At 28.9% G+C, this 26,705-nt stretch overlaps 1 protein-coding gene across 2 annotated transcripts in view; it reads right to left on the reverse strand.

The window, feature by feature from the left end:
• The window catches only part of LOC111031131 (peroxidasin homolog), a 297,314-nt gene that overhangs the window by 101,408 nt on the left and 169,201 nt on the right, over positions 1 to 26,705 (reverse strand). For both annotated transcript variants that reach the window (XM_022310947.1, XM_022310948.1), the window contains exon 2: positions 25,425 to 25,546. In XM_022310947.1, the coding sequence (XP_022166639.1) occupies positions 25,425 to 25,509 (85 nt within the window). In that variant the 5' untranslated portion in view covers positions 25,510 to 25,546. The remainder of the gene's footprint in view (positions 1 to 25,424; positions 25,547 to 26,705) is intronic.

The following is a 26,705-nucleotide window of genomic DNA, read 5'->3' on the forward strand; positions in this document are numbered from 1 at the left end:
GACGATGGACTCCCCACAACATGTGCATATAGGGGAGGGAGTTCGTCTTTATTCGTTAAGTATAAGTGTGGTATGTCCGATTCTGACACGGTTAATAGCACACTTATAATATTTCCTCGGGGTGTTGAAGGATAGTTATTATTGTTCTTTTAATTTAGTTGAGCTCGGTAGTAATTTTTTTCCATTCTTTCTCTCATTGGTGGAGAGTATCCATTTCGATAACTTTTTTTTTGCATGTACTATTATTATTATTGGGTTTAGATGTTCGGTCGTTTAGACGTTTACGTCAGTATATAAATATTTAGGTGTAATGTTTAATACACCATAAGTCAAAATAATGATAAATTCTGGAATAACTCGAAATATTGCTCATTGTTCGTATTGTTCGTATTGTTCGTGTATATAAATAGGCGCAGGATAGTAATTATTGTAATATTATTATAAGCTCAAATACGAGCCACGGTTTGCATGAATTCAAATGCTATAGACTACAACACTAAAGATACTCACCTTTTGAATGGACCTAAAAAGTTCGTTTTTAACCGTATATCGATAAACAACAAATGGGTCAGAGGAAAAACGTAAATAGTTTAGAGAGAGAAAGAGTGAGAGAGAGAAAGAGATCGCTTCAAAAATAAATTCACACGTACCTATCTATATATAATATTATTATAATAAATAATTTATATAATTCATAAAAGCATATTCAAATAATTTATTGTATTTTATGACTATTAATTTATGGGACTTTAAACCGATAAATCACCATTATTTATGAACATAAAAACGGTTTTATTCATTTACAAGTACAATAATAGTACTATAGTATTTACGATTTTCAATCATTTTTTATATACATATTGTCCTATTATAAAATATGATGAAGCGGTAAGGGATCAAAGGCGACATTTTTATGGTGTGTTTTGTGAAGTGTAAATATTAAAAAATAATGTCAGTGTCTTGCAGAATTACTAGACGGGAATAGAGAGTTAAAGGCTTAAGGATTTTAAGAACAGGATTGGGAATGGACAAATAAAAATTTCAATTTTTTTTCTTATTTTTTTTTAAACCTATATGAATCTCCCAATCAAACTGTTCAAGGATTAGGCGTTCGGGGATCCATTAACCGATTTTACATTTCGATGTACTAATCACGGAATCAGTAAATATATACACAGTACTCAAACACACTTCAATTTCCGTTTCGAATTGAGTACAGTGTCAATGAAATTTTTTTTTTTTATTCACAATTGACGATTTTACATTAAAAACATCTACGTTTTATTTTCAAGGCTTTAGTTCAAAACCAACGATGTCGAGCATTATAATGGCAGATAATCTATTCAAAAACAAAACACATTTACAATTCAAACATTTGTTACGACAATATTATGCGATCTCTCACTTTTAACGTGAGTTCAAACTTGTAAGTATTTTCCTCGTTCTGATATGTGTAAGTACATATATAGTGGTCGTGGACTTACAGTATACAAGTATCTTGTTTGTAAATACTTTAATTCAAAACTGTTATTGTTGTTCCGTAATTATACTGGGTCAAGTCCAAATATCTTAAACTTTTCGATTGTGATCGGTGTATCGAGTACTCGAATTTTGGATTGGTTATTGGAATTCCAATTCGAAACGTTAAAGTATAAGGATGTGCTGCGTGAAAACTTCTTTGGTGGTTGGCCAAATTGTACATTTTTAACTTTGTCGTGCACCACGAATCAGCCGAAATAAAGACAATTAAAAAGATCTTTTAGTAGGATATCGGTATGCCTTAGACATATTTTGATCTTCGAGAAACAATAATAAACCCGATGGCGTAATAGTATATTTTGACACAAATTTACAAATAATATAATAAAATCAGTACATTATTTAGTTTTATTTTTGTATATTAACAATATAATGGTTAGTATACATATGCATAATATACTTATTACCTAATTAGAACATGAGATGACGTTATGGTATATTGGTATGTTATTAATAATTATTATCAAAAATAGAACGAAATTATTCTGGATATTAAATTAAGTATTCATTTTATTCGAATTCGTATTAAATGATTATTATTATACATAGGTAATGAAATATGTGTATTGTATAACTGTCAACTGATATATATTTGGTACTTATGCCAACTAAAACAATAAATTACTCATTTAGACGTGTAAATTATTTACTTAATACTATGGTAATGTACTTTTTAAACTTTATTTTCACAACATTGTTTGAGATAAATCTTCCCCACGGTCGTATCCCTTCTTATAAAAGCTGGCCATAAATTATTATCATTCATTATATTAGCTTAGTCACTTTATATTCCCTTTGTATCGATATTTTACATCCGATTATTTGCATGTGTACAGCGATCAAATACTGAAGTACAACAAAAGGGCGGTTTATTGCGAACGACAAGAATATAGATTAAACTTGGGAGTAACTAAACAGTAAACATGACATCAGTATAGTGATATTATACTTCATACACATGTATTTAGAGTTAATAATTGTATTGTCCTATATAAAATGTCCTATAAAATAATTTCAAAAGTTAAGTAGAAATGCAACGAAGTAAAAATAAAAAGGTGGGCTCTACTGCAGAGAGTAGGTGTCGAGTGGGTCACTGTAATGGATGTGTTAAATTTGAATTTAATGAAAACCCGTTCTAAGCGAAGACGGCCTGTCATCCTATATTATTACTATGTGTATATTTTATGATATTTAACTATTGAAGTTGGTAATTTATATTTTACAGAGCAGTTTGAATTAATTTTTGCCAAAGACATAACATTTTAAAATGCCATCGTGTGTTTAAAGTATATTCAAACTTCAAATAATTCAAGTACCCACAACTGATGTTTTTTAAATTACAACAACATAAATAAAATCGTTATTCTTAGTTTAAAATTTAAATATCTAATTTTGGTAGAATTTGAACTTGTCTATAAAAAAAAAATATTCGTATGTACAAAATATGTTTTACATTTTTTTGGAATAGTTATGAGAAACTTTTCTATTTAAATCCTTTCGTGATTTTGTTATGAATTTTAAACTTCAAATGATTATAAAAAAATATTGAGACTTTATATTTTTTAAATTGTTTTTGGATAATGTTTTATTTTATAGTTTATAAACATTCTTACGAGTAATCTTGTATACAATTTGCAATTTTTTGAAAATTGTATATCGACATCGAAATGTTATCATCTACAGAAAATGCTAATATAAAAATTTGGGATGAAAAATTATACAGATATTCCCTTTTGAATTAATTAAGTACACTAAACATATGATTTTGCAAAAAACTAGTTTTGAGTTATATATCCAGTTGTTTTTATATTTTTTTTTTGTATTACTCGACGCTTTTGAAAAGTACTAAGAATTTTCTATTTTTACCTCTAAAAGTACCAAAAAGGTATAACTTGCTAAACCATTCTTAAACTTAAAAATTGAAAGATTTTTTTGACTACCTACTTGTTGTGTATACATGATCAATATATCAGACATCAATACATTGATAGCTTTATCCTAAATATAAAATATATTAAGAAATGTGAAAAGCTTATTTAAAAGCTTTATTTGATTTGCAAAATATTAAAGATCTTATAAGGTTAAAAAGAAGACAATATACACGTAAAACTCTTACTATGAGGAAATAAGGAAAACATTAAAAATTTCTTTCTTATTATATAGAAAAAAATAGATAAGTAGGTAAGGTGAAATTTCAATTCACTTTCAGTAGGTATCCGTAGAGTTTTCGTATAATTTTTCTTCGAAGAAGGATTAGATTTCCAGTTTCAAAGGAAACTTTAGTTTAATTAGATTGTGTTTTCTTCAGTGGTTCTAAATTACTCATTTGGTCGTCTTGTGGAGGTGAACAGTTTGAAGGGTCTAGGTTAGTTATCCTTTATAATTAGCCGAATGGTCTAACGAAAAAAAGGATACATTTTGTTCGAGAGTACAACATAATATAATAATTTAATGTTTTTCATTCGTTTCAGCATATTTATGACCTTGACATTTTATATTTATCGTGTCTGACGAACAATGCAATAAAATCATAAGTGTTCATAATATATTTTTACTGGAAATTTTAAACCTGACATGAGCTTTAAGTAAATATTTAATTGTCAATTTGTTTCTAACAGTTACAAAGTATGAAATCCATGGAACAAAATGTCATTCATACTTAAATAATTTGCTTTGGGTTGTAAATATTTATAAATATTGACTGTTATTTTGAACAGTAATTTTTGAGTGGTCTCTCGGTAAAAATATGGGTGAGAGATGAGGTAAATTTAAAATTTTGGCATGGCACGTAAATTGAATTGTTCGTAGTGAAAAAAAAACCAAATGAGGTTTTCCGCATAATATGAACGCTATTATATTATGTTAAGACAATCACACTATTCACACCCAAAGACGTGGTGGTTTTCTTCGACAAACAGAGACGGTAACTTTGAAACGTTACAATATGTAGCGAATAGGTGGTAATCTCTGTCGTAAATTCTGACTCGGACACCGGAAGGATGTGCAATTACTTGGTCAGCGGTGAATGCACGTCCGGACGCAACCGCAATCGCTTTCTTGTGACCGCGCTATTCGAAGGGATACCACCATCGCGGTGACGACAATATTTGAATATGCTCACCCGCAGAAGCAAGCTAACCCATCCTAACCTATTGATCTCTTTCTCTTACCCCCCTCATCATATTATTACTTCTATTATCATTTATAATCTATATCTAGAGGTTCTATACCTACGCACAATGAGTGATCCTGAATTTCGAGATGCATTAAAAATTCAAATAAATGTACCAATACTTTTTATACTCGAATATATTATAAAATGTCTGTTAATATACTTCATATAAACATCGATCCAGAGGTATCAAAATGAGGAATTCAGCTACATATTAAAAAAAGCATCTGGATTTATGGTCCAAATACCAATACGATCATTGGTCTTATGTATAATATACTTATAATAATTGCTGAAGACGACTGTGTTGTATGATATTACCTACGGGCTACGATAGGTACGGTGACATACTGACATTCAACCTCACAATTATATTTATATTTAAAAATATCATCACAACTTATGAGGTACTTATGTTAAATTTTCAAGTTTTTTGACCGATTGAAAAATTCTTATTAAAATGTGTATAGTTAGCTCAAAAATAGTTAAAATATTTTGAAAATATTTCGTGCATAATAAAAAATACTAATATAGTCACTGTAAACATTTTAAGTGTGTACTGAAATTCACTTTTTAATTGTAAAAATTTAGAATTTTGAAAACTGGTTTTGCATGAAAATTCTAATTTTCCCTAATTTTATTTTTTTGTGAATTGTTCTACAGTTGACACCCAAAAATAACCAACTAGATTTATTTTCCTCACAGGAAAGATATTAAACTTCCACATTGAAACTTTTTTTTGTTATAAACAGTTTTTCCAAACGCAAAAAAAAAAAAACACTCATCATTATAAAATCAAAACATTCATCACTCAGCACAGAATCTAAAATTAAAAACCACTATAGAAGGTGGTAAATCTATGGTTCACTGCAGTACAAAACGATTAACAAATATGTTAAAAAAAAGGTAATGGTGAAACAAATCATTTGCATTGGACTGATGGACTGTTGTACAATATTATATTCTATATATTATTGTGGTTGATGGAAATCGAAATAAAATGTGAACGTGGGTAGGTAGGTACTTGGTTGCTAGATGTATGAGAAAAAATGATAAAATATTTTAACACGGATAATAAAAATGAAATCTGATTTATTGTCACCAATCATTCATCATAATATTATTTCATTTAACGATACACTCTTATAACTAATTCCCGAAAATAGCTCTATAAAAGATGATAATAAATGATATGACATATTAATATGTTTAATTCACGTTCACGATACTTGACGCATACAGAACTTCCATATTGGACAACTATAATATAGTTCGTTTTAAATGTATATTATACATTTAAAACGAACGGTTGTACACACCGTGTTGGTGTGAAAGTAATGTTATATGACAACGAAAAAACATTGTAATTAAAAATGATATGGAGAAAAAGCTGGAAATATTATAGTAGACTAATAAACTGAGTAGTAATAACTTATGCGTAAAACTACTAGTGAAAAAACAAGAGCATTGTAGTTTGTAATGAATCACAATTAGTTATAGTTATATGTACACGGACTATAATGAAATTATTAAAAAAGAATGTACGGTTTGTACGAATTTTATGAAATTATAAATTGTAAAAAAACCCTTAAAAAGGACATTTCGTCTACGGTTTAAGTGTAGAGTGTTTTATAATAATTATTGTGTATGTGTAGAGAGATGATATCGGAACGATATTATTTCTATTTCACAGTGGATTATTGATTGATGCCTGAATCAGCTGATCGGAATACAGAGGTATGTCTAGAACTTGAAGTTTATAGAACGCCAAATGCCAATGAGAAGTTGTAACTGGTTCATCAAAAATCACAAACAACTTATAGATTTTTAATATTAAAATTCTATAAATTGTTTGACATTTTAAATTAATTAATTTTATTAAAAGCAAACCAAAAGGAGCAATAATAATATAGACTCATATTTTGTTTCCATCAAATTGCGTTCCATAGTAATAATGTCCGTCTTAACTTTCTTTTACGTTGTTCGTTCGTTGGTGAAAAAAATCGGGATTTTCACTACACAGGCTAAAATAATATTATGTATTGATCTGTTGGTTTTCATAAAAAAAAAAAATTATTGTTATCTTCAATTTAATGTACTAGCTTAAAGAGATTTATCGAATTATCCTAATTCGGAATAAAATCTGATCATGCTATTATAATGTACATTTTAATGCACTTTTTTCGTTAAGTATAAAAATAAAACATCATATCAGACGTTATCCACTTCTAATGATTGATGAGTTTCGAAACTAACGCTTAAAACTTATGTTTATTGAGAAATATTTTTAGGACTTAAATTATTAGACGAAAAGTTTGGAAATCGTTTTTCGCTTAAGTCTAATTGATTGGTTTGATTAATCAGATACGTACAAAGTTTGAAAATTATTTAATGTGATGATACATTAATCTTGGAATTTTTTTAAATATTTTATCAGGTATTATTATGAATAAAATGTTATTTACGATCATAAGATATGTACCATTTTTCTCTTCCAAACCTAACCTACGAGTTGGAATAATTATGAGTTTAACAGCGTCAGAAGTAACAACTTATAATATAAAACTCTGTAGCTCCTACCTTACAGGTTATTGAAACACATAGGTTAACTCCGACAATATACCATAATATTATCATCGAAGGAAACTAAAAAGAAATTGTTGTAGACAATTAAAAAAAATAATCACCAAAATTGTTTTAGTTATGGGTAATTTCTCTGAATTTGATTTTAATGTTCACCCATATGTATATATATATTATATATGTATATGTATTTTCTTTAATACAATTAGAGATATTCCTAGCTTGGGCTTTATTTAAATCTAATTTTTCAAAGCCCGAGAAATGAAATTAATTTTAATTATTATTGAGTAGTACCTAGGTTATTGTGGTGACTTAATTATGAGCGTTTATTTAAACAATTAGGTCGTGCGGCCTACATGTCTGAAAAGCGTTTATGCTGTGGTCTCATGTTGAGTTGGCAATGCGTTGATCCTGTTGACTTCTAAATAAGCTCGAAAAAACTATCACCCAAATATGAAATGTGGTCTTGAAGATATGGCATTTTGAGGTATTTGTGAATATTTTGGTTTTTACCAACCATATAGCACTTATTATTGTCCTTAAGCTCTTGTTTTGAAATGCTTTAATTTTTTTTAAGTGAGTAAATTCACATTTGCTGCCCCAAATAGCACAAGCATAAGTACCCAAAAGGCACAATCATATTTTCTTGTAAATAAGTAGGTAAGGAATGTTTTTTTCTCTAAAGTATATTGTGTACATATTTTCGGAAAAATTGTTAAGCAAAATCTTAAACCTTGCAGTTTCCTTCTCCCCTTCACCAGGACATATTAATCACTCCAGACAATTAATGTACGTTCCGTCAATATCACGATACAATTTTTAGAGACATTTATTCAGATTAGACCAATACAAAGTATTATAACACATAATGTGTTTAACGTACATTAAAAACAAATGTTTTCTGTCAAAGAAAGCCCATTGACGGATGTTAGCGAGCAGGCACGTCGTTCAGTGTAAATTAAAGCTGGACATTACGTACAACGATGCTTGAGATTTAAACCATAAACACATACAACACGATTAGTAAATTAGAGAATTATTTACGTTGCAATTTTAGGGTATAGGTGGTTGTAGTGTCGTACTGAGCAAACTCCAGTGTCCCACGACACGTCATAGGGTATTACACGCTTGGGCAGTAAGTGTATAATGAAATGTACATAATAATATTTACCGACGAAACTGTACCACACATTTTTAGCCACTTAAAAATAAAGGTTAATTTATTTTCAATTTCATAAAATATACCGTTGCACAGTGTAGGCATAAATAATAACAATCGTGAGCATAGAGTTTCCAGAAAACAGACATTTACGTTGGATGTAATATTTTAATAATCGGAACGGTATATTATTAGTTAATTCCGCAGTCGTCAGATACGTGAACAATAATTTAATTTTAAATGAATATTTTGGACATTATTATAAAAATATAGTTACGACATAAATATCATATGGGAATGACATTAATAGTTTAAAGGATTAGTTTGTTCGCTAATTTATTTTACGACTTAATCCGGTGAAATTTAGGCGCAAACGCACCGCGTGTATATAAATTGCAATAATTTTTTGTTGAAACACGTGGGGGCCGTCTAATGTAAAATGATAAGTCGACCTAGATAGTTTTTTTTACTTTATATTTTAGTCGCGCTATTGACAATTATATTTTTGAGGACGTCTCCATCTCAGCCCTTTTAGACGGTGGTGTGTACAGTGTATATAACATGCATACTTTTGTGTAAACTTTTGAAAAGTTCTTAAACTTTTTTATTCGTAATTGGGACACTGGGCGCCAAATGATGGTCTAATGAGTTTTGAATTATACATTTATTATGAAAATTATTTCCCCCTAAACCGCATCCTTTTGAACTCATTTTGTTTACCCATTAAAATTATGATATATTGTACATAATCCATTATAAACATAACATTACATAATATAATATATGCGTAACTTCTGCAGAAGTCTTCCCGCATGAGATACTCGACGAAAAAATAATTTTTGTACAAAGCGATGCGAAAAATTAAAAATGTGTTCCGGAACGAAGCGTTTCAAAATTATTTGAACAATTTCGCAATTATTTGTTTAAAGCACATCGTACTCAAAAATCATAAATTAAGTACTTGATATTGGATAGAAATATATTATGTTGTGTATTCTGATAACGACGTACTTCTGGGGTGTAATTGTTTGTTTTTAGGGGGGTGGGGGGGGAGTATGAATTCGAGTATGAATTTTCCCAACCATTGGTCTTTAAGCAGTTTTGAGCCGGATTCCGGGTCCAAATGGTTAGAACCAATACAAGTTCTCAAGACTAATCTACAATAAGACGAATACAAAATACGTCGAGATAAAGAATAAACTAAAAATTATTTCTCATAGTATCATGATTTAAGATTTACAGGTTACTCAATACTGCAATACTGCACAGAAATTTGTTTCCAAAGTGATGTGCACAGTTTTTCAATAAAAATCAGCTGTTTGGCATATTGAGAATCACAACTATGGCGCTTTGAGTGCACATAATTATTATAATATGTAATGGTAATTATGGGACCCAGTGAGCTGATTTTTTTAAAATATGTGCTTAAAAGTTGTATGGATACTGATTGGGTCAGTCATTATCATGCCCTACCCTATGCAATTTCGCCCATTGATTTACCTATATATAAGTTCATATACAAGATGCCTGTAACCACTATAGCGATTTAAAGCTAAATTATGTAATAAATCTTCTTCAACTTTTTTAGTACCTACTCATTCGCATAGAGGTCATGATTTTACATAGTATATTTTGTTTATATATTCCAGAGTTTTTTTAAATGTTGACCCATCACCCACGATGGTAGGTATTACTGCCCTAGGTTTACCTTTTTGTGGTTCGTAAAAGATGATTAAACTGTATAAGCTATAAAGTATCATAAATTCCAAAAATCATCCGGAAACCTTAATATTTATAACGTTCATATTATCAAGTTTGTTTGAACGATGGGGTATAATGTGTATAATGTGTATAATTACCCAATAAGTTTCTAAGCCAGTCTATAGAACAAGGTTGTGTATTGTCTTTGCTTCAACAATAAAATGCAGTGGAACTTCGACAAGTCGAACCTCGATAAGTCTAAAACCTCGATAAGTCGAAAAAAATTCCGTTCCATTGTGAAAACTTCGATTGTTCAAAAAAAATATTATAGATAACTCGAACATTCTATGCTCCAAATATAGGCGGGTAATGATGAATAATTTCATAAACATTAATTTCTACTCGGCTTGCCCTCTCCAATAATTTGATAATTTATATATTAATAAGAGAAAATCTCAAATTTTAAGCCTAAGTAAGATAACAAATTATCTATTATAAAGTTGCAATACTTGTTTTATTAAATATTTTTTTAAATTTAAATAACCTATATAATCACAGTTTATTTCATTGTACATAATAATTTAAAACTTTTATACATACCTACATAAATCTTAAAAACTCTGAATTTTTTTTCCTAAAACCTTGATAAGTGATAACTCGAAAACCTCAGTAAGTCGAAAACCCCGATATGTCGAAAAAATTGAAATTTCCGTTGGATTTTGACTTATCCAGGTTCCATTGTAGACGAAATCAAGCTTTAAAATAAAATTCGACCTTCCCTTCCGGACCAAATATCTTTAGTTCTCAACTCTCACAACGATTCGATTTTTTTTCATTATCACGTCAAAACTCTTAAGGAAATTATGTTACAAACTATGTACCTATTCACGTACAACTATAACATGAAATTTCTATCTTTATTCATACCTATAAACTATTTACTGTTATTAATCACTTCATCATTATAAAATATACAATACGACTGCGCCAAATACAACGGATAAAGTAATTAATTCGAAACTCATGACATTTTCTAACAACCCGATCCCTTTGATGTGTGCCACACGATTGTACAAGTACCTACCCAATACCTATATCATGGTATTGAAGGATTGAATGCACTACACACCACAAAATAATTTCGTTATTAATTAATGCAATGCAGCAACTAGAATACGCGAGCCGTATGATAATGTAATGTTATCTATTTCCGCCTGGCGGTCGTTGAGTCCAATATGTCTTGTTATTGTATACAGAGTGGTTCACCAAGTATACTTACGTACATTTATTTTACTCTGTTATGTTGCCTATGAATTTATTCAATAAGTAGGCACTGGTTTTTAGAATTAATTACTATAAAAATATTCTTATAGACCATAATATTTTTTTGCTTTTGTAAGGAGTATTAGAGTGCGATACAAACTTGTTTTTTGAACATTTAAATGTATTTTTCTTATATTTTAGATACTATGTAATGAAAAAACATAATCACACACCAGCAAAACACTCTTCTTTAGTAGAACGTGTTAATCCTACATTTTTTTTTAATTTTGTCAGTTGCAGTCTAAAGATTAATTGTCCCCCTTCCACCATTAAAGAGTATACACCCAATCTGTACGGCCTTGCCTCATTAGCTGACAGGAGACATCATTCCAATTTTAAGTTTTATCTTAGCTTATCTAGTGATATTGATTCCCCTACCCTCCCTTCATTTATATAATTAAAAGTCCCTCTTCATAGGAGACGCCACTTACATTGATTTCATATTCCTAAATCCTCTACCATCATCTATGGTGCAAATAAACCGCAAATGTGCCTCTACGTCTCTTACTAACTGTTGCTTCTTTTTCAATTTTTACCCAATAAATTACAATTGAAAACTTAATTTATTATCAGCTTTATAATCATTACGCATCTGTATACGTTTATTTGTATTTTTTTTCTTTTATATTAAACAAAAAAATATTTTATATTTTTATATTTTAATTTTATTTCTCTCTTTCCTGTATGTTTAGCTTAAATACTAAATGTTGCAAATGGATGCTTACGTGTAAATAATTAAATAAATAAATAAATACACGATGTATTTATATCAAAATTTGAACAATTGGTTTTAAAGATGAAATAAAATATTTAACGATAGTCATATATGTCGATTTAGAAGATTTAGGGCTAATGATGATTTTAAACTAATAGTTATCAGTAATCAATGTTAATTTATTACAATATTATTATGGTTTGTTAAATTTGTGTGAGCAAAAATAATAAACGTTTGAAGTTTAAATTGTATTCAAATATTTTACTTACGACCCTTTATCAACAAAATTTCTTAGCATGCACTATATTACTCTTAGTGTAGCATAATATATAATTCAATATACCATAATATTATCGTTAAAAATTCAATTCCTGGCAAATTTTCATTAATATTTTCGAAAGAATAAAACTGTAATATGATTGGGTGCGGTGATCAGTTGAAAAAAAGAAGTTTGTATCACAACAGGAAGAACTAAAGTATTTAAAAAGGTGGACTTAGAAACATGAAAATTTTAAATTAAATGGGTGATCATGGATGCCGAATCTCTCTGTATAATGAATACGACTTTGTTGAACCACGCCGTGTATTATAGCGAGAGTAAAGATTTTCATGACCTTATACAATGAGAGTAATCCATCTGAGTGGAAATATGTTTACCCTTGTTGTATACACTTTATCTACACTGATAGCGTATTATAATAATCCGTTAATAGTGCCTATTATGTAGTCTGTAATCGTCTTTACGCGAAACTTTCAAAAGCCGTTTAATTTTTTCACGGCTCACCAATTAACTAAAAAAGTTTTTTTGATAAAGAGGTATTTGCAGCCAACTTAAAACTTTATACATAGCCACAGGTAGCCGCATACAAATCAAATCTGTATCGTTTACTCGTTTGACTATTATAATAATATTGGATTAACAACTACAATAATTGTGATTTGTGCGTTATGTGTTGCAATTATTAATTATTAATGGTTGAAAAAATAATTCGATAGTGACTGTTGCAATGACATTCAACTATCTAATATGTATAGTGGATTAAATTGTTTGTGAATAACTGTATTACCATTAAGGTACCATACACGTGACATACATACATCATAAGTAATGGGGGAAATTTGGGTGTTTTCCCTTATCAGAGAAAAGTACGCCACTTCTAAAAATGAATGAAAATATAATTGCGATTTCCCCTTCATAACGAAATTACCAGAAAATTACTTTATTATACTATATTTTCTCAATAAAATTAGAGAAAAATAATAGTATAAGTAATAATGGCTATATGTATAGTATCTATTGTACCTAATTAATATTTTCCAAATGACTAAAACCTATAAAAAAAATTTTAATTTTAATTTAAGTACCAAATGTTGTTGACATATTTAAATTCATAAACGCTCGTAAAAACTAATGTGTCTTTTTTTATCGCTTACTTTTTTAAATTCCAATAAAAATAACTTATGAAGAACCTTGCATTTTTTATTTATAATTTCGAATATTATGGTACCTATTTAAAAATGAAAGAACGAATCGAGCTATACGCTCGTTTATACAATCGTATTTGAACACCGCCGACAGGGATTTTCATTTTTATCGGACTGTGCAAAACATCTCTCGTAAAATATTTTTGCCGATTTTCGGAAATTATCCTTACAGCATCGGCCGACGAATAATGACAACACGCGGCCAAACACTTCTTTGGCACGGACTCAGATAAGTGTCGGATAAACGATTTTTCAGCGGCGGACTTTGCGGTGCCGCTCATATACTTTCCATTAGCTATAAATGGCCGCACCGTAGCACTCTCGTCATTAATTTATTACACCGCCTTTATCGGTCAACGTGAGACGCGCTTAGGTAGGTATATATTATTATTATATACACGCATAGCTTCTTCCCGGCCGCAGCTTCTGAACCTACCTATATATAAACGACGGGAGCTTTTCTTGTCCATCACCACAATTAGTCGCCAGCACGTCTGCGTGCGAATATAATAGATCATTCCGGTAATAGAGCACCGCAGTGGAGGGTGCCTATGGGTTTTTTGGCATACCGCATCATGCACACCCAGAGGGCACTTCTTATCTTCACATCGCCACCGCCGCCACGAGAAGGAACACCAAATAGGTAAGCATATCACATTATTATCATTATCATTATGTTATATTGTACACACACACACAGATTTCCATAAAGTATATAGCGAAGTACCAGTCGAAGTGGTTGTCTGGTTGGCATTGTTTGGTATTTTATATAGTATAAAAAAGTATTAATTATGTCTTATTGTGTTTTATTATTTCAATACTTGTTGTTTTTAAAAACAAAAAATATTTTACATTTATTTTTTTATTTTACCATTAAAATGTTAATACATTTTGCATAATGAATGACATGTTTTGCCAACCCTAAAAAATGGAGGCCAAGCTTTATGGAAAACAATGTAAATTATATAAGATTTAGTTATATCGTTTAGTTTAATATAAGTCTGTATGTATGCAACAGAAGTGCCCAATGCGCGGCCAACGTATTCTATGAGGCTCGTTTCAAATTTTTAAAATAAAACAAAATATTTTTTTAAAAAAAGTAAAATTATTATCCAAGTCCAATATGTACCATTGTACCTACATGAAAATTGTATACCTACTACGTGGAATAAAATTTTATTATTATTCGATTGCAATTGAGATTATCCATGCTTTTATATTTGGCGTCCTGCTTCTAGATAATTGTTTACCAAATTGGTCCTCCGAAGAAAAAGGAATATTGGATACCCGTGATGTCCAATCACGGGTATCTATTATAAGTCTCGCTGATCTTCTATAAACTTCTCGGTGATATTCGTTTCGAAACTGATATTAATCTTACACTCGGGTATTATATTATGGGAGAAGGTGCATGTCGAACGAGATTGATGCAACATTATATGACGCAACTACGTTTATTAGAAAAAAAACCCTTCGCTAGGGAGATTTATTTTGTTTTTGAACTTATACTTTACAGCAATTTTCAGATATTATATTATTATATTTGCATTATTGTAAACAAGATTTTATAGCAAAATGTTTAGAAAAAATTGTAATAAAACAGTTTAATAACGTCGTACGTTCTTTTGTTGCAGACGTGCAGTAAACACTTGTAATAATTGAGAGCTAGATATTATAATGTGTTGACAAATTGAGTTTACAGTAAGTTATGAATAATAATGTACGTAAGAAAACCTTGTGAAATATTATGAAATCAATTATCGCTGTGATACTTAGGATAAAATATTATTTAAAAAATGCATTGGTGCGCGATATATGAGTCTTAGGACTTTCAATAATTTTCAAAACCGTCGTCTCTTTTATACTATTATTGGTTTTGATGTAATGTGATTCTATCATAACTTTACATAGACAATTATTATAACAAATACGATGCATCTTACAGATATTGATTTCGTGTGTAAAATAAACATAGGATAAGTTTAAATCTCTGTGACGATAAAGACGTAATATCACTATTAACTACCCCTGCCTGGATAATAATTTATGTATTTGTGTCATATAATAAATAATTAGTCTGAAATACATTTTTAGCTATTTTTTACAAACTCCAAAATAAAAAAGAATATTTATTCATCGTTTGCCTCATAAAATATTCGACAAATCACTGATGGCATATATTGAAAAAATATTTCTTGGAATATTTAAAATGAATTAAAACGGATTATTAAAAATCAAATTTCATTATAAAGTAAGTTTAAGCTTATTAAAATGTATAAAACTATTTCATATACCCAAGTACTCGTTTCATAATATGTGGAAAGTAGAATTTTTTTTTAATGTAAAACGTAATATAGCTAGGTCTGAAAAATGTATTTAACACTGTTTATAAAATAAAGATTTTTTTTATGTGGGCCCTCACAGCATTTGTTCATTTTACAAGTTAAATTCGTCTCTGGTGGGTCATATTTTATATCAAAGAAATTACATTTTTTGGCATCTACGTAATAAAGAACTTAGATACCTGTGTATACTATTATTACTCGTTCAGTATTGTTGTAGTCAATAATCTTCTAAATAATCTTAGATAATAATATTATATAAATATCAGGTATCACTATACAAATTACAATATTCAAGTTGTAATATTTTACACTGACGGTCTGCTATGAACATATTTTGTTAAAGATAATTTCATCGTGTTCGTGTTGTTATAAATTGAAAGACGAGACTTCAAAAACAGAAGTAATTATAATTGGTGGGTAGGTAAGAATAATATAATATTGTATTATGTACCGTTGACTGACGGACACTATATTATACTGATATTTCAATAATAGAGCTTCGGTAAAAATTTTCAAATGTTTTTAATCAGCACTTTATGAATGTTCATAGTTATGAAAATATGGTATTCACATATTTTTCAGAACTTACATTTTAAACAATAATTCCGATCAAACGTTGAACATATTTTTTTGAAATAAAAATAAAAATGTTTTATAAATAATGAATAATACACTGGCTAATAAGTAATCACCTTTATAGATACATTCTAGTTTTTAGTTGATTAATATAATGTATTATAGTCATTGATTACACATTTCGAAGTATCTGAAAATGCCTAAAACCCACCAGCTGAATGTATTATTCATAATCCAATATAAAATCTGATTGGTTTTATGTTGGTCAATTCACAATAATCTGACACATCAATGTAGCTTATAACATTATTCAAAATAAAACTACAACTAGGTATGGGGATCGAAATTCGAAATATTCGAAAAAAATTACTAATTCTGAACGTATTTATTTTAAACGAAAATGTCGATTAAAATGCAACATTAAAGTAAATGTTTAACAATACAATAAACAAAATAACAGTTTTGTCATTAAGAATGTTTTTGGTAACAACTTGGACCCAGTGACAAAAATAAAAAAAGAAAAGAAAACGAATTTAAAAAAAAAACAAATACCTATTAAACGTCGTTTCCGAAAAGTATAATTAAAAACAAATATATTTTGTTTAAAATACACCTTCAATTATTTTTAAACAGCATTCAATTTGCTTTTTCTAAAATAAACATTTTGCAAGATACTTATATAATGTATTTAAGAATCGTGATGATTTAATATATAAAAATACAATCGAACATGACTGTCTGACTGATTTACTGATCAATGGAGAGCCTAGACTAAGATAGCTGGAAAATTGAAATTGTCGGGGCATGTTGAATTCGGGCTTCTATCGCCATGTAAGGGTGCATAAAATGCGGATTTTTGAAAAAAAATCCGCATTTTATAGAGGTGTTCCCACGTATAAAATATATCCGAGTAAAAATATTATCCATTTAAACCGTAACAATGGTTGGCTGAAAATGTATTAGCTTACAACCGTTGGATAATAGTATTATGTTATTGCATTTTATATTTATACTATTCTTTATTCATATAATTACTTAGTTAAATATTTTGATATTAAACAGTAGAAGAATGATTTCTCAGTTTAAAATTGACAACTCTAATATTATTTAATACATAATATCATCTTGGACGTGAAATAAGGTTCGTATCTTTATTTTGAAAATGTTTCAACCAAATGGGTACCTACAGCCATTTAATATAATAATCTTCTATATAAGCTGTATCATGTGATGTTATTTAGTTTTAGTTACAGTTTTATGTAAAATAGATATTTACTATTCAGTGAACTCATTGAAGTTTTGTGGAGATGATGATACTATTCTGGTTACAACCACCCTTCAGAAAGTTTCTTGGATTGTGCGTCGCATGGATTGTCGTCGAGACGCATCATATTTATTCAGAACATGTCTTAGCCGTGCCTGGTTCAAACAAAATTAGGTATTACCGGAACACAAATTTTAAAATAAAAAGGCGGAAACTAATATTATTATTTTGTTTTTTTTTTTCATACCGATCTGCAAGTTAAAAATAAAATGTTTCGTTTTCCCTTGTGCTTTACTAATAGACGATTCAATTTTTATTAATTATGGTTTTTTTTTATTACATTTTTGTATTAATTAAGTTCATTTATTAATATACATATTTCTTATTAATTTGGGCATTTAATCTAACTAAGAATATTTTTTATTCAATTTAGATTTTTATATAAATTAGAATCTTTATTAGTATTATATTTTTTAATATTTTAGGCTTTTTGTTTAATCAACAATATTTTTCATTCAAATTACATTTTGATTTTTAAAATATAGATTTTTGTCCTCAACTTGACTTTTTAATTAAATAAGATTTTCAATTCATCACCTTTTTTATTCCAGTTGTATTGTTTGAATAAATATAGAATCATTTTTTTTTATTTATTCAATTTAGAATAATTTCTTAAACATAGATTTTTATCTAATTAGAATAAAAAAACTGAATAAATCTAGAAAAAAAGTTAAATAAAAAAATCAAAATTTAATAAAAAACCTAAATTAATAAGAGTACCTATAGTTTGTAAAAAATATTCTTAATTTAATAAAAAAAACCTAAATGAGTAAAAAAAGTCTATAATTTATAACAAAAATATTTTTTATCGAATAAAAATGCCAAAATTAATATAAAAAAGTAAGTAAGTAAGTATGGCTAGGAACCTAACTTTTTCTTTTTTTTCTTTCTTCTTTTCTTCTCTTTTTCTTTTTTCTTCTCTTTTTTTTTTTGTTGGGATAAATTAATTTTAATAAAAAATCTAAAACGAATAATAACTATTCTTAATTTAAAATCCTAGTTGAATATAAATGTTTGATACCTAGTTCGAATGCGTTGGTGAATAAAGATGGGGCATGCAAATTCTAAGTTCCTGGGTTAAAGTGGGAGGCTAAGGTTAGTCTCTCCCCCCTCCTCCTCCCCCCCCCCCCCCGAGTAAAAAAATTGTTTTCTGAGGAAACCAAAACTCCATAGCAAATTCTAGCAAATAAATAGCAATTTTTCTAAAGTGGCTGGAAGTTCCTGGGCTAAAGTGGGGGGGGGGGGCAACTTCACGCACGTTACTAATAGACCTCACCACATATCCTACAACAATATTATTCTACACACATAATAGTTGCGCATAATGTACGACATTTTGGCGATAAATCATTACGGCGTTATATTTATGATTAATTGCGTACATGTGTTTTTAGTCAAATTTAATATATTCATACGTTTTACTTATACGCAGTATATCTTATTATGTATAGAACATAATATAAAATCGTATGGTTTCTGCTAACAGCATCACTGTCAAGATTTACATTGATAGTATATTTGATAAATTATTTATATCTCGAGGGTGTGGAAAACTGAATGGTAACACCAAAAAAAAAAAAATGGTTCACGAGTTAATGAAAATACTTAACTACGTTATTTGCAAATATATCCAAAAAGTGTTTCAATATTAATTAATAATATTTTATATTATGCATTTAACATTTTAATGCGATAGAGTACATAGTAATGTTGCATAATTATATTTGACTAAGAATATTGAATATCGACCGATTTTAAACAGTTCAGCGTAGGCAATTTATTATCAGACAGCTAGTGTGCATGTGATGTGAATATGTGTAATGTGTATATAGTAAGTTATCATTATTGTGCGTGTGTGTGTGTGTGTGTGTGTGTGTGTGTGTGTGTGTGTGTGTGTGTAAAGAAGTGTAAAAGAGATTGAAGAGTACAACCTCACACACATGTCACTAGTTTGGGTAATATTTTCTTCTTAAATGAATGTACATTTTATTCATTGGTTCGACAGGTGACAAAACTGGTAATACGATATTAAGAAATCTAAAAAAATATTTAAATTTGCTATGAAAATCACTTGAGATATTCCATCTCGCTTTGGGATTTATTTTTTCTGATTAGTCACTGTCTTAAATTTTTCCATTTCAAAATCAGATTTAAAGGATAATATATTCAAATAGTAGAATGAACTTTCTCGAAGAAATTTCTAAAATTCACGAACTTAATGTTGTGTTTTCAGATTAGTTTTATCGGTACGATGGACCAAATATGGACAAAAATATGGTAGGAATAACGAGACAGTTTAGTGTTAAAACGTCGTGTTTGAATATTGTTTATTGGTATGCTGCAGTACCTACACTGAAATATATAAGCATATTGTATCGGTCGTACAAAATATTATTTTAGACTCTGTGGCACGTTCAATGGACTGTGCTGGAAAATGGATTTGATTTTAAGACAAAGGAAAATAACAAATTATTATTATACAATTTAATATCATAAATAATTTCTTATGTAAAATATCATGAATTATTACTCTGCAATACATGTTCTTTTTACCATTAAACTTTTTCAAATACATAGATTTACGATATGAATATTGTTTTTAACACGTTTTATATTACTTTTTTCGCAAAAAAAATTACTTTTGCATGTCGTAAATTTTAAATAAAATATTGAACTTTATATTTTTAAGAATAACGATAAATTTCACAGTAATACATTACACAGCCATATCCATTTTTCTCTAGTTTCTCAAAACTAAAATCGTTTGATAAGAAATCGTCAATTTATTTACTTTTGAATTCAAGATAATTATTAATATTTATAAAATTTTAAAATTCTTATGCTCATAAAAATATTTGTGGAATTGCACTCAACTTTTTTTTATATTACATGTTGTAAGAATCACTTATTATTCAATGTTTAAACTTTAGGTATGTATGGATTTTATACTACAAAATAATTTTCAAATTTTGGCGATTTTGATTGATTTTGTAAATATTGAACTTCAAACTCTTATATAAAAAAAAATTGTGACTATGTATTTTCGATATTTTTTAAGTGGTATATGAATAATTTATGATAAACCTTTCAATATATGTTGAACTTTTTTGCCCTGAAACAAATATTGTGTCATATCTGCCTATATATAAAAAGAAAAACAATTTTCAATTCCTATAAATAGCACTAAAATGCCTAAAATATTGTGAACATTATTTAATATTTTATAAATTACAGTAAGAATATTCTGTAAAAAATATAAGGATTTTCTGTTATTTATTTTTGAGTACCTAACAACACTATCAAAAACACTAACGATTTAACTTGTTATATTATGTATCTATAACTGTTATCTGTTTCACGAGGTCTTCGAGTTTATTTTAGGATCATATAGTTATTAAAGTTCCTGTATACACATATATATTGTATTACCTTTTGGTGCTCATAAAATCATCCATAATTGTATTCGAATATGTACTTGTAGTTTATCTGAATAGGATATTGTTCAAACAGGAATGTATACCAAAAAAATTATCTATCTAAAATATTGTTCGGATACTGCTATTTTCTAGATACAATGCAGTAAGTATATTGATGTTATTTTTATTCAAAAAAAAAAAGAGAATATTATACAATCGTTACAACAAAATATAGCTTGTTGTCCCTTTATCCTTTTGTCATGCATACAATATGAACAAATTAACATAAATATTATTTAAAAATATTTGGTTTTCAGATCCTGTAAGGATGAGTGCGTGGAGTCTTTATACTACTGTACATAAATATTACTCAATATTTAGTTTCAAACTGCTAAATGTATCTTTTATTACTTATTTGTTGAAAAATGTATTGGTAGGAGGTTCACGAAACAGAAATATATCTTTTAAATATTTTTATTTCGAGGGCGTCATTATTAGCTAGGTTGTAATATTTGGTTGGATTAATCGGTTGTAAAACGATTTTAGTTTCCATGTTATTGCTTTTATTTTTATTTAAATATATTTTGCGGCGATCAAAAGAGTTCAATAAATGTTATTTGAAGCCTCTACAGAATCAAACTTATATAGAGGAAAGATACTTTAAAATAAGTATTTAGAAACAAGACACACAAATATTTAACTCTAGCTTCAAGTTACATTCAAAATTTTCGAAAATATACTAGATTTTAGATAGGTATGGCTAGTTTTTACCTTTATATACTTAACACCACTTTTCTGAACAGACTTCGGACTCACGTCTCAATGCTAAATTGTTTAACTCTCGGCAATATTGCCCACATGAAAATTCAAAAAACGTAATTTAAGTATAAATAATACACATAACTACATCGTTTAAGGTACGCCTATCAGGAAAACAAAGCGTGTTAGGTTTGATAAACAATATTTTTTTAGTAAAAAACGATCATATTTTATGCAAATATTTCATAGAGTTTGGTTTTGTTAATTGATTGTTGACCGTTTATCACGGCGTATGGATAGAACTAAATGTAAGTCAATTTTCTCGGCCGTGCCATATTAAAATGTCGAAAACTCCAATATGGCGATTTTGGGGAAATCGACCTACTTATATATAATATATATATCAATTATTGCTTATAAATTACACACCATTGTATTTGTTTCTATTTGCTACAAAACGGCGTAGGGCTAGGATAACTGATGATGGTGTTTATAGTTACGTCAGGGTCAAGATAGTAAGATCGATTATTATCAGAACGAGTGCAAAAGTCTCTGAGTAACTGAACGGAAAAAGTTAAGTAATTCGTTACCATTTAAGATGACCTATAATACGTGGTCTGACTTTTCGAGCTATCGATAAAGACGAATCGTTTATTTTTTTTGACTGGGAATAATAATTAAAACATTTAACGTTTTAGACAAATAAATCGTTATTACATACTTTATCTGAGTCTCGCTGGAAAAATTATGTTTCGACTGTCTCGAGTATAAATGGTACAGGAAATCATTAAAAAAAGACTATGTTTTTCAAAAATGAGTTAGAAAATATATAACATATTATATTTTATTATTATTGCATGTTTGAGATTTAAGAATTATACAGGACATTTTAAGTATGATTTGGTCATAACAATTAACTGTTTTGTTATGATCGACCTAATCGTTATAGCATCATATATTTGGGTACACGATGAATTAATAATTAGGGATCTAGGGTTAAGTTATGTAACACGAACGTGGAACTCTGTACCATGTCGGGACCTTAAAAAATGAAAACCTAATTAATATTATTTTTGGGAAAATAAGTTAGGGCCATTAACAAAACGGGAGAACAAAAAATACAATTCAAATATTTTTTTTTCTCCTTCTTGGTCATAAAACATGTTCAATTTTAGAATGCGTAATGCAATTTAGGCTCATTTCATTTTTGTGAAACATGACTTTTGTGACTTTATTTAGTATGGGGAAATTTAAATAAAAGTGATAAAATACAACAAGTAAATATGAATGATATTCTCGATATGATAAAAAAAATATACTCATAAAATGTTTACGTAAATACAATTTTCATAAAAAAACAATGTTTGTACGAGTACTAAATACGATTATAATACAAAAATATATCACCCCAAAAAATGCTGATGAAATTATAAAAAATAAATGTAATATCACTAATATAGTATAATATATTAATACATAAATAAATATTTTTCCGATTTATATATTTAAATTACTGTGTAATTAAGAATTTTGTAGTTTATATGAATTGACAATAATTGTAGTATGAAATTACTGACGAATGAATCTGAGTATAAAAATTGATAAGATTTAAACGATTGTAACATGTAAATAATTGTTATCTGTTTTAGTTATAGACCGTTTATTTTTTTACTATTATTTATGCACTTAATTTAAGGTTACATTAGGTCAACAATGTAGTTATATAATAAATTAGGTTTAAATCATTCAATTATTTTTTTTTTTTTTAAATAGGAGATTAATATTTTATGAATATCTGAAAATGATCCGATTGTTTCATACAAATTTTCTGAAATGTGGAAATCGTTTCTGTTTTGTGTAAGACTACAGCCCACAATGTGTTTAGCTGACATTTTTAAATTGCATGTTATCACAGTGGAGGCTCAATCTTTATCGTCAGGTATCCAGAGGGATTATCGAAATCCTGAGTTCTAAATAGTGTGATTTCTCCTTACGAGACGCGGGTTATAGACCTACTAACGTCGGTTGGTCAGCGTCCAACTATATTTTATTTATTTTATCGCGGCATTCTGTGTTCCATAATATGTAAATACAGTTTTCATCTATATTCTGTGCATGTCAACTGATGAAAAATATAAAGTTTCACTATTTATGTTTGTTTATGCGTTTCGAGCTGCTTCATTAGCTCTCTCGCAATATTGTATGTTGAGATAACCCAGGGCACATATAATTGTTGGATTATATTTTATAGATAAGGTTACTGATGTTAGAGCCAAAGGATCAGTTAGTTACTCTTCAAATTACCCACATTACTCTTCAAATAGGATATATGCTACTAGGTGAGTCGGACCGGATGTAAACTTTTTGTTTTGTCTATTTTAAGGGCTATTTGAATTCCTTTAATAAAGACTACACATATTCAGCCATGAAGATGCTGCTACGGGTGTTTAATTAAAACTTTTGATTAGAATATTCTGTTATACAACAAAATAAAAGTCATACACTAAGGAAAATACTCTTGCATTTCATTGAGCTCTTAAACACTAAATACATACATCGTTTCATTGAGATAGAGCTTTATATTCTCCATTAGAGATGATTCAAGAGTTATGATTATACTCAGGTGCATGTAATATGTAGATTTTTCAATATTCTGAATGTGGGATTTACAAGATCAATTTGTGCATAAAATAATATAATAACCGAAAATATTACTTTGCCTCTAAGGCAATATTATCAGTAGTCATGGATTGCCATTTCCCGTTTATATTTTTACAACTACCGATTGTGACACCATTACAATTATTGAAACTAAAATTATTGAAAATGTTGGTACTATACAAATAATGATCTTATTAAGCCTTAATCTACAGAAAGTGTAATATTGATATTCTATAGCATAGTGTTACAGAGTTATACGATTTATAATAAATTTGTCTCTGACGATAATTTTAAGTTTTTTGTCTTACACAATTTTGGGTTAAAATTAGAAATCACTTATTTTATAGGATAATGTCTGATATTGGTGTAACACAGCATTCTTTTTTAGCATACTTTAATTTCAAATTTATAATTTTCCATCTGCGCAGGATACTTCTAAGGAGTACAAAAAATTCAAAAATTTGAAAATATGGTCTTTGAGTATACTTAAAAGTTTCAAAAATCAAAATTTGAATGGCCACATTATTCAAGAATAAAAGGAGGCGAGCATGCTCGGCGAATCGCCCTGTATAGACACATTTAGTGTTCAAAAATAGTGCACACTTGAATGATTTAAGCTTTCGGGTAGAATTTTGACTTTGCAAAACAAAAATGTTAAATACGTACCCGCAACGAACGACAAACTGCAAACGACGTGGAAACACAAGAGCCATAGCGCCTGACGGTGCACCGTGCAGTGCGCTTTTTCCATCCCTCAATTTCAGTTTTGTTTCGGCCCCGTCATTTTCCTGAAACAAAACAATTCACCCCGTCAAAACAAATGGTACTATGGTACTACGATTGCATTGTATTTCACTGGAGTTGGGTGCCCGAGGTCGGAGAACATAATGTGCTGTGGATAAAATGTGATTGCGGTTCGCATTCGTTGTGTATATACTTTAACATAACCTTTGTGTTACTATATAGGTATATTGGCGTGGCGCAGTGGTTGTCTTCAGTTACAAAAACTTTTTCTGAAGTCAATCGCCGGCCGGCACCACTAGTTCCCGGATGGGTGACCGCCCGGGCGGTTCTATACACAATTATACACACTTGTTCTTACTAACCGTAAACCCTCCCTCGAAGTTCAAAACCTTCTAAAAATAACCACCCAACGCCCTATGTGGTCACTGATAAGTTGATAAAGACATAAAAAAAAAAAATACAGATACATGTCAACGATAACTTATCTTTGGCTATGCACACAGGTAGTATATATTTGTATATGTTCTGAGCATTTCTTTTACAGAGAGATTGCTTCAATTTAACCCACGGATTTCTACATGCCTCACCGTGTAACATATAATTTTATTTACCGCTATTAATTACACAAACAAAATATTTTTTTTTAGCAGTATTCATTACTTTATACTCTATTACAGACAATATATACTGTTATATGATGTGTTACACGATAGTAGTTACAGATAGATCACAGAAACAAGCAATGTCACTATAAAAAAAATGCTCAGAACATACAAATATATACTACTCGCACATATATTATGGCAACCTAACCGAGTGAAGTCTTGCTGTCTTGTAACTGACTAAGATTTCGAATTCAAAAATTCAAAAACAAACTTGATTTTATACTCGGGGGGCTTGAAAAGTACATACATATTACATATTATGTGCAATGTATGCACCAAATCATCGATATAGTATTTTTATTATATAATATTGAGACATATTTTGTTAAAATCTCGAAAAGAGAACAAAATTGTTATGCGGTACATATTTCGACGGATTTCGATCGTAAACAGTGATACTTTTGAACGTGATAGAGAAAAAAATAATAATGTTTTGAGATAAAATAAAATAAAAATAAAAATCTGTATGTTGTAATTTTTTCCAGGAGTAAGTGTTGACTGTTTTCATATTTATTGTAACAAATTTTCAAATTTTTTT

This window comes from Myzus persicae, unplaced genomic scaffold, assembly GCF_001856785.1.
Source record: "Myzus persicae strain clone G006 unplaced genomic scaffold, MPER_G0061.0, whole genome shotgun sequence".
Taxonomy (NCBI): Eukaryota; Metazoa; Arthropoda; class Insecta; order Hemiptera; family Aphididae; genus Myzus; species Myzus persicae.